Source organism: Rhinopithecus bieti, unplaced genomic scaffold, assembly GCF_001698545.2.
Source record: "Rhinopithecus bieti isolate Rb0 unplaced genomic scaffold, ASM169854v2 scaffold_20154, whole genome shotgun sequence".
Classification (NCBI taxonomy): domain Eukaryota; kingdom Metazoa; phylum Chordata; class Mammalia; order Primates; family Cercopithecidae; genus Rhinopithecus; species Rhinopithecus bieti.
This window is the reverse complement of record NW_016809732.1, coordinates 396,148-412,158: the sequence shown is the minus strand read 5'-3', so window position 1 is coordinate 412,158 and position 16,011 is coordinate 396,148. Positions and strand designations below refer to the sequence as shown.

Below are 16,011 nucleotides of genomic sequence, written 5' to 3'. Positions count from 1 at the left end.
GTGCTGGGATTACAGGCGTGAGCCACCGTGCTCCGCCGAAAGAACTTTCAAGATTGGTTGAGTCAACCTGTATGGAAACTTACTAGATGTTTTATAGAAATATCAGAGAACGGCCGGGCACGGTGGCTCAAGCCTGTAATCCCAGCACTTTGGGAGGCCGAGACGGGCGGTTCATGAGGTCACAAGATCAAGACCATCCTGGCTAACACGGTGAAACCCCGTCTCTACTAAAAAATACAAAAAAAAAAAATTAGCCGTGCAAGGTGGCGGGCGCCTGTAATCCCAGCTACTCGGGAGGCTGAGGCAGGAGAATGGCGTAAACCCGGGACGCGGAGCTTACAGTGAGCTGGGATCCGCCCCTGCCCTCCAGCCTGAGCGACAGAGGGAGACTCCGTCTCAAAAAAAAAAAAAAGAAATATCAGAGAAAAGGAAATAATGAAAGATCAATAGCAGCTGCCTATGTGCACTACTAAATGGAAGAGCAATTCTATGGCTTTTATTATATTCACAGTTGTGTATCCATTACCACAATTGATTTTAAAACAATTTCATTACCCCTGAAAGAAGGTTTGCATCTCTTAGATGTTACCTCTCCAAACCCCTAGTCCATTCCAGTCCTAAGAAACCACGAATCTACTTTTTGTCTCTACAGATTTGTGTATTCTGGACATTTCAGTTAGTGGAATCATTCTACATATGGTCCTTTGTGACTGACTTCTTTCATTTGTAATGTTACAAAGGTTCTTCTATGTTGTAATATGTATCTGCTGAATAATATTCCATTATGTGGATATACAACGTTTTTCCATTCATGAGTTGGTGAAGACTTAAGTTGTGTCTATTTTCTGGCTATTATAAATATTACTACTATGAACATTTATGTATAAATTTTTGTGTGGACATATGTTTTCCTTCCTCTTGGATATATATCTAGGAGTGGAATTGCCAGATCATATGGAAACTCTTATGTTTAAGTGTTTGAGAAACCGCCAAACTGTTTTCCACTGTGGCTGGATTAGGATGCCCATTTTTTCACATCCTCATCAACACTTGTTATTATCTTTTTTTTCAGTTTTAATTTATTTTCATCACTTTTTCTTCATGATCCAGGTATTTTAAAATGCAAAGAAAATTAACTTTTAATGACATGTTCAGGGACTGGCACTAAAAAAAATTTTCAGACTGCAAATGAGTTATACAAATGAAAATATCAAATGGAGATCCAGTTATCAAAATGAAAGCACTCAACATATTAAAAGTTCACAAGTATTTGTATAGAGCACATTAAAAAAGCTTGCTTACTGTTGTGATTTTAAAGAACTATTGCAGAAGTTTGAAGAAAATAGATTTATTAACTTATTAAATTTGGGTTCCTGGACTTCTCAAAAGCTGTAAGACCTATTAGAAGGTTACTTCATCCTGTACTACATAATTATTCAAATAAATTAATAAAATAGGTGGATGAAGAAAAGATGACATTTTAGTCCCTTTACTTTGGCTAAATTAAGCACTTTTTCAAAGCCCTTAACCATTGCTTTTCTAAGCACTATAGTAATCAGTTGTTTGATAATTCTATTTTTTGTATTTAACTACAAACCTGTTCGTTTTTCCTATTTATCTATCAATCTTGTAAGATTTCTTCCTTTGTTTCTGTACCTCCTGTTTAAAAAAATAAGGTTCCCCCTGCCGTGAGGAAGCTGGAACACTTAGGAGACGTAAGATATACACTTATTGTATCCAGTTGGTGGAATCAGGGGATCTGCAGAAAGAAATAGCGTCTGAGATCATAGGATTACTGATGCTGGAGGTAAGATGGCAAACAAAAACTTTTATTTGAGGGTAGATTTTGGGGGGTTTGTAGTTTGTTGAGGGAAGGAAGACTTAAGTGCCTAACCTAGCATAGTTCTTATTTATGAATAAGACCTGTTGTTAAAAAACAAAGAAGCAGGCAGGCAGGGCATGGTGACTCACACCTGTAATCCCAGCCCTTTGGGAGGCTGAGGTGGGAGGATCGCTTGAGCTCAGGAGTTTGAGACCAGCCTGAGCAACATGGTGAAACCCCATCTCTACCAAAAATACAAAAGAAAAAAAAATTAACCAGGCTGGTGGTGCGTGTCAGTGGTCACAGCTACTTGGGAGGCTGAGGCAAGAAGATCGCCTGAGCCAGGAAGGTGGAGGTTGCAGTGAGCCGAGATTGTGCCACTGCAGTCCAGCCTGGGCAGCAGAGTGAGACCCCATCTCAAAAAAAGGCAGATGAAGGGGTTATAATCCACTTATATGTTCATATTACATTTCTGGTACCATGGACATATATCTCTTTGAAGAGCTGGCATATCTGAAAGCATTAGGGAACCAACAGAGGATTCTAACTTTTGAAGCCCTGCACAATTATAACTATGTACCAGACAGAGCAGAATGTTTCCATAAATCCCTTATGGGACCAGTTCTGGATCTCAGACAATTAATTTATTTCAGCAAAAGACTTTATTTCTTAGATATATCAAACATGGGATTTCTGCTTGAGATTTCCTTTATCCTGTGAACTTTTAGGCTCACCATTTTCCAGGACCATTATTGGCTGAATTAGCCAATGAGTTTATTAGTGCTGTCAGAGAAGGCAGCCTAGTGAATGGAAAATCTTTGGAGTTACTACCTATCATTCTCACTGCCCTGGCTACCAAAAAGGAAAATCTGGCTTATGGAAAAGGTAATTTTCTTCCAATTTTATTGGCTTTTTCTCTATTCACATACTCAAATTTATTGCTCGGTATATTTTGCATTTCTAGGTGTACTGAGTGGGGAAGAATGTAAGAAGCAGTTGATTAACACCCTGTGTTCTGGCAGGTGAGTCTTATTAATATGTAGAACTTTCTTAGGAATACAAATGGCCAAAAAAAAAAAAAAAAAAACCATTTCATTTCAGGAATTTATGTCTGTGAAGGTTTTAAGTCCTTCTTTTTTGTAGTTTTTAATATAACACTATAAAACTGTTTAGTCTGCAATGAATTAGTGAGAAAGAGATGATTTACTATATTCTGTCCTCTAAGACTGTTCGTATAGTTTTATTTGCTTGACTGTGTATCTTAGTACAGCAATTTATTGTGTTAAGATACACATAATTAAATGTTAATTTAGTGTGTTTAATGCTCCAATCTAAGCATTATTGGAGTCTCAAGGTCGTGAAGGCTGGGGAAGTCACCCTGCTGCTGCATCTTTTCTTTCTTTCTTTTTTTTTTTGAGGGAGTAGAATATACAAATAATGTATCCTTTAACCAGTAATTGTATTTCTGGGAATCTACATTAAAGAATGACTCCAACATACAAGAAAATCCTCACATATGAACATGTTCAACAAGAAATTTGTGACCAATGTAAGCATACAGTAATAGAGACATGTAAACTACGTAAGTTAAGGTAGAGCCACTCCATGACATTTATACCTATTAAAAGTGAAATGTATACATCAAAGATGAAAAATTCTTACCATATAATTAACAAAATAAAGAGATTACTATGTTATATAATACTGTGATTGTATGTAGGTTTGTTAAAAAGAACAAGAAGGGAATACCCAAGATTATCTAAACCAGATAATTGTTTTTATGGTTCCTTACATAAGATCCCTTACATAAATAATTTTAAGCATGTATGTATCAATTTATTTGTTTTTAATTACACAAGAGTTTATTCAATACATGTTGTAATATACCTTTCATTTTTTATTTAATACAGCTGTCCATGTCAGCATATACAACCCTACATCATTCTTTTTAATGGTTTGCAGTAATCTATTATTTGGCTAATCTACAATTGTCGGATTATTTGGTTGTTTCCAGTTTTTGTGCTATTACAAAGAGTGTTTCAATGAACGTCTTTTTAAATTTTAAATAGAGATGGGAATCTTGCTTTATTGCCCAGGCTGGTCTTGAACTCCTGGCCTCAAGTGATCCTTGGCCTCCCAAAGTGTGGGGATAATAGGCATGAGCCATTGCACCTGGCCTGAACATCTTTATATATCTAGATGACCTTTTGTAAGCATGTACATGGCATATATTTCAAATAGTAAATCGGGTAGATCTGTGATTATGTGCATTTTTAAAGTTGATAAATACCGCCAGCTTGTCATGCATTCCCTAAAACAGTATGTGAAGAGTGTTTGTTTTCCACAATCTCACGAATATTGGGTATCATTAGAATTTTGATTTTGCAAGTCAGATAGGTTAACAACCGCTATTTTATTGTTTTAAGTGGTATTTATTTGATCTTGTTTCTCAGTATTGCAAAATCAAACTTGAATTGGCCCTTTTTTTTGTCCTCATTAATTTTACAAAGTTATATCTAAATAAGTTGGAATGAAATAAACTTTCTTTGTCATTTTCTTCTACCAGGTGGGATCAGCAATACGTAATCCAGCTCACCTCCATGTTCAAGTAAGCATCATCTTTCCCTTTTCTTTGTATATCCTGCTTTGTGAACTTACTTGCTAGAAATTAAACCATAGCAAATGTAAACATCACTCTCTCCTGACTGTAAGAATATTAGTAGTTATGTTTTTTGTTACAAATTTCCTCCCCATTCCTGCCTCCTTTTTGGCTTTATTTACTTATTTAAAATGTAACTTTATGATTTTTTTTCTAAGATGACTTTGCTTAGGTAAGGTTATTGGTTCCCTTAAAGGTTCTTCATTAGAGAAAAATCAAAAGGGACAGTTATAATAATCTATTATCTCTTTAATTCTCTGCTCCCAAGTTTTATTTCTTAAAGTATGTTTAATGGAATTTTAACCACTGTAAAGCCCTGAATTGAATTTCTGAAAACAAGGCAGTTGGACTCTGTCTGTAGCCTTTAGAATCTTTGATCCACAGGGATGTCCCTCTGACTGCAGAAGAGGTGGAATTTGTGGTGGAAAAAGCATTGAGCATGTTCTCCAAGATGAATCTTCAAGAAATACCACCTTTGGTCTATCAGCTTCTGGTTCTGTCCTCCAAGGTACAAATGGAAAATTGTTTCTCCTTAGTTCTTGTGGTATGACCAGTTATGACTATTCAACTTATTCATACCCTTTTACATAGCAGAACAAACATAGCCAAACATAGATGCTTTCATTTCATGTTTAGTGGTTTGGTTTGGTCTGGTAAAAAGACCATGCTTCTCATCCAAGGAAAACATGCATTATCTCTTCTATTGCTACATTTCCTTTGTGGTGGTAAAAGGGATAAAGATCTCAGAAACGGTAGAGTATACGCCCCATAAATTCTTACAGTAAGAGGTATTTCAAATCTTGTTTCAACATGAAAGTGTTCTATACATTCTTAGTTTGAGTCTAAGTCATAGATTATTTATTTAAATTTGTACTGGAGAATTCTTTAAGCTGAAAAGTACTTTGAATTCAACTTGGTTATTTTGCTGTTAATTGGGAGACCTTACAAATTTTGTATTGTTTTCAGGGAAGCAGAAAGAGTGTTTTGGAAGGAATCATAGCCTTCTTCAGTGCACTAGATAAGCAGCACAATGAGGAACAGAGTGGTGATGAGTGAGTAATATAGTGTAGAAATAAAGATCATTTTTACAAATTCATCTTCTCATTGTGTATTTTAGCTACTTCATTTTCTTCTCTTTTACCGTCTAACTTCACCTCAGCACAAAACTTGTCTAATCTTCTCCTGGCTGCTCAGTAATAAAGAGAATAACATGATCTCTTCAGCTCTTTCATTTTCACCTTTCCGGGAAAATAGCAATAATTGTCTTATAAGCTGCAAGTTTAAAACCTATTTATTAAGTGTCAACTCTCTGCCAGGAACTGTTTAGTCTTGGGGCTACCGTGTTGAACCAGTCAGACAACGTCCCTGCTCTTGCAGAGCTTCAATTTTGTGAGAAGAGGACAGAAAATAAATAACAAGAAAAATATTAGAGTGAAAAGTGCTATGCAGATAATTCAAATGGATGATCTAACACTGACAGTATAGCTACTTTAGATTGGGTCAGGGAAAACCTCTCTCAGATGTACTATTTTAACTGAAGCCTGAATGATAAGATCCATAATATATAGATCAGAGAACATTCTCAGGTAGGGGAATAGTACAAAGGCAGAACAGTGTGACATGTCTGAGAAAGAGGATTTTGGGTGTTTTTGTTTATTTGTTTTTGAGAGAGTATCACTGTGTCACCCATGCTGGAGTGCAGTGGCATGATCTCAATTCACTGCATCCTCCACCTCCCAGGTTTAAGCGATTCTCCTGCCTCAGCCTCCTAAGTATCTAGTACTACAGGTGCGCACCACTATGCCCAGCTAATTTTTGTATTTTAGTAGAGACAGGGTTTGCCATGTTGGTCAGGGTGGTCTCAAACTCCTGGCCTCAAGTGATTCACCCTCCTCAGTCTCTCAGAGTGCTGGGATTACAGGCATGAGCCTTTGTGCCTGACCAAGGATTTTTTTTTTCTTTCTCTCTTTCTTTCTTTTTTTTTTTTTTTTTGATGTGGAGTGTCGCTCTGTTGCCCAGACTGGAGTGCAGTGTCACGATCTCGGCTCACTGCAGCCTCCGCCTCTTGGGTTCAAGCGATTCTGCTCCCTCAACCTCCTGAGTAGCTGAGATTGTAGGCATGTGCCACCACGCCCAGCTAATTTTTTGTATTTTTAGTAGAGATGGGGTTTCACCAAATTGGCCAGGCTGGTCTTGAACTCCTGACCTCGGGTAATCCACCCACCTCGGCCTCCCAAAGTGCTGGGATTACAGGCGTGAGCCACTGTGCCCGGCCAGATTTTTGTTTTTTAAGCAAACATTTGTAGAGTATTCATTCTGTGCCGGGTGCTATTCCAAGCACTTTAAACCTCACAACCCTATTTTACCTCTATTTTATGGATATGGAAATCGAGAGACAGAGAATTTAGTTAGTTTGGCTTGAGCAATTAATTAGAGGTGGTTTATTTTTTCTTTTTTTCTTTTTTTTTTTTTTTAAGAGTGTCTTGTTCTATTGTCCAGGTTGGAGTGCAGTAGCACCATCATAGCTCACTGTAGTCTCTAATTCCTGGGCTCAAGTGACCCTCCAGCCTCAGCTTCCCAAGTAGCTGGGAGTATAGGCACGTGACACCAAGCCTGGTTAATTTTTTTCTTTTTTTTTCTTTTTTTTTTTTTTGAGATGGAGTCTCTGTCACCCAGGCTGGAGTACAGTGGCATGATCTCGACTCCTTGCAACCTCTGCTTTCCAAGTTTAAGTGATTCTCCTGCCTCACCCTCCCAAGTGTCTGGGATTTCAGGCACCCACCACTATGGCTAATTTTTTTTTTTTTTTGAGATGAAGTCTCACTGTGTTGCCCAGGCTGGAGTGCAGTGGCACGATCTCAGGTCACTGCAAACTCTGCCTCCCGGGTTCAAGCGATCCTCCTGCCTCAGCCTCCCTACTAGCTGGGATTACAGGTGTGCACCACCATGCCTGGCTACTTTTTGTATTTTTAGTAGATGGGCTTTCACTATATTGGCCAGGCTGGTCTCGAACTCCTGACGTCAAGTGATCCGCCTGCCTTGGCCTCCCAAACTGCTGGGATTACGGGCATGAGCCACTGCACCTGCCCCAAACCTGGCTAATTTTAAAAATTTTTTCTAGAGACAGGGTTTCACTGTGTTGCCCAGGCTGGTCTTGAACTCCTAGCCTCAGGCAATCTCCTGCCTCAGCCTCCCAAAGTGCTGGAATTACAGGAGCAAGCTGCCACACCCAGCAGAGAAGGTGGTCTTAGATACTAAATTAGAATAAGCTGACAAAGAATTAGATTTTGGAGAAAATAATTAGCTCATTTTTTTTTTTTTTAATTAGCTCACTTTTGACCACACTAATATATTAGGGTCCCATAAGGAGATATTAACCAGGTACTCTGGAATAGTAGGGAGAGGGTGGAACTTGGGATAAGACTGGAAGGGACTAAAGCCAAGAGACTGGATGGGATTATCAAGGGAAAGCATGAATAAAAAGAAACGTAAGACTGAGTTCAGAGGCATTCCACCATTTCAAGGTCAAGCACTTTGGGAGGCTGAGGCAGTCAGATTGCTTGAGCTCAGGAGTTCAAGACCAGCCGGGATGACATGGTAAAACCCCATCTGTACAAAAAGTACAAAAATAGCCGGGTACAGTGGCGCATGCCTGTAGTACCAACTACTCGGGAGGTTGAAGCAGGAGAATCACTTGAGCTTAGGATACGGAGGTTGCAGTGAGCTGAGATTGCACCTTTGCATTCCAGCCTGGGCAATGGGAATGAATCCTTGTCTAAAAAAAAAAAAATGTTTGTTTGAGGAGAGGCCAGTGATGATGCCCTGGAAGCTAAGAGAAGAAAATTTTTCAAGAAAGAAGTAGTTAATTGTGTCAGATCTGAGGTGTTAATTAAGGTGGGACTTTATTGTTTTTGGCAACTTGGAGGTCATTTGTGACCCTTGAAAAAGTAATCTAATGTTATTGCGGGGGTGAGGGTAGAAAGAGGATAGAAACCTGATTGAATTGGATTGTACTGGGTAGAGATTGTGAGATAAAAAAGAAGAAATTATGACTATAGACATTTATTTTATGAAATCTTGTAAAAAGAAGTGGAGTCTGGACACAGTAAATCATGCCTGTGATCCCAACATTTTGTGAGGCTGAGGCATGAGAATCACTTGAGCCCAGGAGTTTGAGACCAGCTGGGCAATATAGTGAAACTCCATCTCTACCAAAAAATAGAAATATTAGTTGGGCGTAACGGCCCATGCCTGTAGTCCCAGCTACTCAGGAGGCTGAGGTGGGAAGATCGTTTGAGCCTGGGAGGTTGAGGCTACAGTGAGCTATGATCATGCCATTGCACACCAGCCTGAGTGACAGAGCAAGACCCTGTCTCAGATGGATGGATGGATGGATGGATGGATGGATGGATGGATGGATGGATGGGTAGGTAGGTAGGTAGATAGACAGACAGAACAGACAGACAGGACTAGAGAACTGGGCAGTAGAATTTCTAGTAAACACCTGCCTTCAGTGATTGTATGAGTTTAGATTGAGTTGGTCTACTTGTTCATCGTAGCACCTGCCCTTGTCTCTCACTCAAAAACCATAGCTCATACCTTTTTGTTGTTGTTGCCTTGGCTGGAGTGCAGTGGCGCAATCTTGGCTCACTGCAACCTCCACCTTCCGGGCTGAAACAATCCTCCCACCTCAGCCTCCCAAGTAGCTGGGACTACAGGCGTGCCACCACATGGGGCTGATTTTTTTAAACTTTTAGTAGAGGCTGGTCTTGAACTCCTGGGATCAAGTGAGCTGCCTGCCTCAGCCTCCCAAAGTGCTGGGATTACAGGCATGAGGCACCACACCTTATAGCTCATACCTTTCTGTTGAATCTTTTAGGCTGTTGGATGTTGTTACTGTGCCATCAGGTGAACTTCGTCATGTGGAAGGCACCATTATTCTTCACATTGTGTTTGCCATCAAATTGGACTATGAACTAGGCAGAGAACTCCTGAAACACTTAAAGGTAGCACCAAACTTGTAAGGTGATCTTCATCTCTTTTGAATGAAAGTGTTTGAACTTAAGCTACTTTTATGCCAGTTAATGACAGGAAACAAATACTGTAAAATGACTCTGGGTGTGGAGGATGTCTTTTTTTTTTTAACTTTAAAAGTGGAAAATACACGTTACCACACTCCCTTTTTTTTAAAGTCCTCACTTTAGCAGTATACCACATCCTTAAGCAAGCCAGAAAGGTCTATTAAAAAAGCCTCAAATGTTCTAATGCAAAAAAGTAGAAAAAAAGCTGAGAACTATTCAGCAGGAAACTCAAAATCTAAGTAGATTATGTGTCACTATCTTATGTGACCGTCACCTATGGCCTCTGCTTTCTCATTTATGAATTAGGATGTTGCATCTAGTAGTAGATCATGGAGTTGTGTGATGCTAAGTCATTCATCATGAAGTATTTGTAAAGTAGTAAAATAAAACTCAGGTGTTTTGAACTATATTAAAGAAAAGTAGTGTACAGATATATTTGTTCCTCCAACTTTTTAGTTTGAAAATTCTAACTCAGAAAAGTTAAAACACTGCATAGCATGAAGAACACCTATGTTCCCTTCACCTAGATTCACCAATTATTAGACGCTTTGCCACATTTACCTCACTTTTTCTCTCATACATATTCTTTTTCTGAACATTTAAAAGTAAGATGCAGAAACCCAAACCCTAACACCTCAATGCCTGAATATTTCAACTTGCTAAGAACAGGGCATATTATCACAATACCATCATCACGTCTAAGAAAATTAACAATAATTCCATAATATTATTTAATTTATATTCCCTATTCACATTTTCACAGTTGTCTCTAAAATGTCTTTTACAGCTGTGTTTTTTTCCCCTCTGCTCCAGGCTCTCATCAGGCTTCATGCATTGCATTTGGTTGGTCTTTCTAGTTTTAGACTGATTTTTTTGAAGCATCAGCCCACTTGTGTAATGTCCCACATTTTTGGATTTATCTGATTGTTTCCTCATGACTGGGTTCAAGTTAAACATTTTTGACTTGAATACTTCGTAAGTGATGTTGTGTACATTTTCTTGCAAGGGCCAGATACTAATATTTTATACTTTGCAGGCCATGCAGGTTCTGTCACAACTACTCAGCTTTACCATTGCAGCAAGAAGGCAGCCACAGACAAAATGTACTGAGTGTGGCTGTTTTCCCATTATTTATGGACACTGAAATTTGAATTTTATTCCATTTTTATATTGTGGGATATTATTCTTCGTTTTTTGTTTTTTATTTGGACACAGTCTCACTCTCACCCGAGCTGGAGTGCCATGGCCCAATCTTGGCTCACTGCGACCTCCACCTCCCAGGTTCAAGTGATTCTCATGCCTCAACCTCCCAAGTAGCTAGGACTACAAGTGCATGCCACCATGCCTGGCTAATTTTCGTATTTTTAATAGAGGTGGGGTTTCGCCATGTTGGTCAGGCTGGTCTTCAACTCCTGGCCTCAAGTGATCTGCCTGCCTTGTCCTCCCAAAGTACTGAGACTACAGGCGTGAGCCACTGCACTGGCTTTCCTTTGATTCCTCCCCCCCCCCCCCACCATTTAAAACCATAAAACCAGTCTTAGCTCATGGATTGCACAAAAACAGGTAGTGGGCTGGATTTGGCCAACAGGCTTTTTGTAGTTAGCCAACCACTGTTCTATGCATTACATCAGGAGGAACATAGTATTAACTACCTTACTATTTGTGATGCTAAATCATTTGCTTTTAAGAAAATGACCATCGATTTTCTTCATTTATAAGTATATATGTATCCCTTTGTAATTAGAAAGGAATCTATAGGGTCATAGTTCGAGATAGTATTGAAAATCCTTTTCCCAACAACATTTCACACAGTGGTTTTCGTTTTCCTGTCTATTGATGATTCTTGACCTAAATCAGTAATTATACCAGGAATTTGAATTTTATATTTTATAATTTTTTTCTTTTTGTCCTCACAATCTGTTCCCAAGGGATTCTGATTTTAATTAGAAAATTTTAATTGCATCTTTCTTTCTACATTATTAGCTGGCATTCTTCTGTAAAAAGAGCCTCTCCTTTCCCTATTGTTTTGAATATCATTATGCACTCATGAACCTTTTTAAATTCAATGTACTCATTATTCATTACTGTCGTTATTTGTTTTGAGCATAAAATTACCCAAATTTAGCCAGTTGGATCCTTCAAGTCAGCTTATGTGTTCTTTTGATGTGACCCCATTAGTCTTTGAGCTGTGGCATGATATGCCCAAGGCTCACCATAGTACTTTCTTTGCCCCATCCTGATGCCAACCATGTCTCTAAAAAGCCCTGGGTCCCTTTTTGTAGGAAAGGATATTTAAAGACCATAATCTGTGAGTAGGCTTTAATTTATCTTCTCTGTATCTGTTCACTCTTTTTTAAATTTAGGTTCGTAGTAACTATATTACTGGCCATTTCACCAGCTTTATGTATTTTGATCCACTCTGTTGTTTTGTTTTTGTTTTCTGTTTGATTGATGTTTTATTTTATATATTTTTTGTTTTATTGGTATCATCTTTTCTAGGCCTTGAAAATGTATTTTTTAAACTTTTTGAGGCACAATTTACATAGCATAAAATTATTTTATTCTAAGCATGCAATCCAGTGATGTTTTTCATAAGTTTACCTAGTTCGTAACTGTCACTATAATCCAATTTTAGAACATTTTTATCACCCTGTAAGATCTTTTATGCCCATTTAGTCTGCATTAGCACTCCCAGCCCCAGGTAACCACTAATCTACTTTCTGTCTCTATAGATTTACCTTTCCTAGATATTTTGTATAAATGAAATTATATGATATGTGGTCTTTTGTGTATGTCTACTTTCATGAAGTGTAATGTTTTCAGGGTTCACCTGTGTTGTAGTGTATATCAGTATTTCTTTACTGTTTTGTTTGTTTTAAGAGACATGGTCTCACTCTGTCACCTAGGGTGGAGTGCAATATCTGTGATCATGGCTCGCTGCACCCTCAAACTCCTGGCCTCAAGTGATCCTCCCACTGTAGACTTCTGACTAGCTAGGACCACAGGCGCACACCACCATGCCTGGCTAATTTTAAAAAAATTTTTTTTAAGAGACAGAGGTCTTGCTGTGAACTCCTGGCCTCAAGTGATCCTCCTGCCTTAGCCTCCCAACTAGCTGGGATTACAGGTGTGAGCTACCATATCAGGCTCATTTCTTTCTATTGTTGAATAGTATTCCATTGTGTGGATATATGTGAGTTTTATTTAGCAGTCTCCCTGCTGGTGGATATTTGAATTTTTTCTACTGTTTGGCTACTACAAATAATGCTGCCACTAACATTCACATGTAAGTCTTTGTGTGGACATATGTTTTATTTCTTTTGTGCATATACCCAGGAGTAGAACTGCTGGCTTGTATAAGAAATTTATGTTTATATTTTTAAGAAACTGCCTGCTTTCCAAAACAGTATCATTTTACATTCCCACTATCACTGTGTGAGGGTTCCTATTTCTCTGTCTCTTAGCCAACATTTGTTGTCTGTCTTTTTTATTATATCCATTCTAATGGGTATGAAACAGTACCTCATTGAGGTTTAACTTTGCATTTTCTTAATGACTGGTGATAATTGAGCATCTTTTCATGTGCTCATTAACTGTTCTAAAATCTTCTTTGGTGAAATGTCTATTCAAATCTTTTGCCCATTTTTTGAGTGTGTTGTTTGTCTTCTTAATTAAAATTCTTTGTATATTCTACTAACAAGTTCTTTTTTATTTTTTCAATAACTTTGTTATGAATGGTGACAAGTTCCTTATCAGGTATATAATTAGCAAATATTTTTTCTCAGTCTGTGACTTGTCTTTTTATTTTCTTAATGGTATCTTTTGAAGTACAAAAGTTTTAAATTTTGTTGAGGTCCAGTTTATCAATTTTTTCTTGTACAAATTATGCTTTTCGTATTGTATCTAAGAAATCTTTACCTAATCCAAAGTCTTGAAATTTTTCTATATGTTTTCTTCTAAAAGTATTATAATTTTGCTCTTACATTTGGATTTCTGATCCATTCAAGAACCTATTTTATTTTTTATTACTAAAAATATTTTTTTATATCCTTTGAGTCATAGAGACTTTTTTTTTGGTAGGGGGTGCAGTGGCGCAATCTCAGCTCACTGCAACCTTCGCCTCCCAGATTCAAGTGATTCTCCTGCCTCAACCTCCTGAGTAGCTGGGATTATAGGCATGCGCCACCACTCCCAGCTAATTTTTGTACTTTACGAGATGGGGGTCTCACTATGTTGGCCAGACTGGTCTTGAACTCCTGACCTCAAGTGATCCACCTGCCTCAGTTTCCCAAAGTGCTGGGATTACAAGTGTGAGCCACGACACTCGGCCAAGGGACTTATTGTTAAATAGGCTGTTATACTTTTAAGATGTATGTAATGGGACCAGGTGTGGTGGCTCACACCTGTAATCCCAGCACTTTGGAAGACCAAGGTGGGAGGATCACTTGAGGCCAGGAGTTTGAGACTCACCTGGGCAACACAGTGAGACTTCATCTCTCCAAAAAATTTAAAATTAAAATTAAAATTAAAAAATTAGCCAGGCATGGTGTAGTCCCAGCTACTTGGGAGGCTAAGCCAGGAGGATCCCTTGAGTCTGGGAAATCAAGGCTGCAGTGGTTTATGATTGCATCACTGCACTCCAGCCTGGGCAACAGGGTGAGACCCTATCTTTAAAAAAAAAAAAAAAGAAAGAAAATGTAAGTAATGACTTCCTTTTGGTTGCTCTTTTCTAGGCAGGACAGCAAGGAGATTCCAAAAATAACTTAAGTCCTTTCAGCATTGCTCTTCTTCTCTCTGTAACAAGAATACAAAGATTTCAGGACCAGGTATTTTTTTTAATGCCATTTTGTTTCCTTTTGTAGTTGTTAAAAAAAGAAAAAAGCACAGAAATCTGTTTTTGTTGTATCCTTTCCTAAACAATTTTACCCCCTTTCTGCCAGCAGCAAAGCTGCTATAAGACATGCATGTCCCCTCTGTTCTCAGGGGACTGATGGAAGACTTCTACAGGTTTTTGGTTTATTCCTCCATTTCCTATTGTATGGTAAGCTAGGTGGTGAGGTGGGAATAAGAGTGGAAGGATATCACACAGCCCAAATTGGAGGAAGGGACAATTTAGCGGGGTATTCACCAACAGTTTTATTATGTTGTAGCTTTCCAAGAATAGGTTAGTTGCAAGGATGAAATTTACCCTTTTTTTCTTATATTGTTCCAGGTTGTGGGTAATATTTATACTGACTTTTAGCCTTTTTTCCCCCTTTTTGCTTAAGGAAGGCTTGTCTTCAACTCCTTAAAGTTCCCACTGAACGTCATAATTTTTGTAACATCTTCATCTAGTTAAAATAATTGTCATAGGGATATAGTGAATGGCAGCTCATAGGAACAGTTATAGGGTTAAGATTTATAGCATGAGCTATAATATTTGCTTTATTTTCTTATTTCATTAGGCGCTTGATCTTTTATTTATTTATTTATTTTTATTAACTATACCCAAGGTGCTTGATCTTTTAAAGACTTCGGTTGTAAAGAGCTTTAAGGATCTTCAACTCCTCCAAGGCTCAAAATTTCTTCAGAATCTAGTTCCTCATAGGTCTTATGTTTCAACCATGATCTTGGAAGTGGTAAAGAATAGGTAAGTTGGTGAACCGTATCTCAAACGGTTTATAAGGTGTTTAATGTTAGAAAATGCAATGTGGTATCATACTTGCAGGCTATGAGGGGAAACTGATGACTTACAGCTGTTGACTTCACACATCAAGGTTCAATTTCTTAAAACTGGTAGAGCATACTTTTTCCCTATGGAAATATCCTTGAATCTCAGGATCTGGTTTCTTGGCCACCTTGACAGCAAGCATACAAAACTGAATTAGGTGCTATTGTTTATTTCATGATACTACAATTCTGTTTTCCTTTGCTTTCTTTCCACTTTTTTTTGAAACAGTCTCATTCTGTTGCCCAGGCTGGAGTGTAGTGCCACAATCTTGGCTTATTGCACCCTTGACCTCCCAGGCTCAAGCATTCCTCCCACCTCAGCCTCTCGAGTACCTGGGATTACAGGCATGCTACACCATGCCCAAGTAATTTTTGTGTGTTTTGTAGAGACAGAGTTTCGCCATGTTGCCCAGGCTGGTCTTGAACTCCTGAGCTCAAGCGATCCACCTGCCTTGGCCTCCCAAAGTGCTAGGATTACAGGCTTGAGCCACCGGTCTGGGCCCTTTCTTTTCTTTTTTAAAGGAAACAGAGTCTCACTATGTTCCCTAGGCTGGAGGGCAATGGCTCTTCACAGGCTCTATTATAGCACGGTAAAGTCTCGAACTCCTGGCCTCAACTGATCCTCCCACCTCAGTAGCTGGGACTATAGGCATGTACCCCTGTGCCTGGCTTGGCCTTTCTTCTTTTTTTTTTTTCCTGGAGACGTAGGAACTTTTCACTATGTTGCCCAGGCTGGACTT

At 38.6% G+C, this 16,011-nt stretch overlaps 1 protein-coding gene across 1 annotated transcript in view; it reads left to right on the top strand.

The window, feature by feature from the left end:
• FANCI (FA complementation group I) overlaps nt 1-16,011 on the top strand; it is a 68,933-nt gene that overhangs the window by 18,994 nt on the left and 33,928 nt on the right. Inside the window, 9 exon segments of the mRNA XM_017890148.1 lie at nt 1,677-1,807; nt 2,551-2,707; nt 2,787-2,844; nt 4,389-4,430; nt 4,866-4,989; nt 5,448-5,533; nt 9,361-9,487; nt 14,296-14,388; nt 15,055-15,191. Coding sequence (XP_017745637.1) covers nt 1,677-1,807; nt 2,551-2,707; nt 2,787-2,844; nt 4,389-4,430; nt 4,866-4,989; nt 5,448-5,533; nt 9,361-9,487; nt 14,296-14,388; nt 15,055-15,191 — 955 coding nt within the window.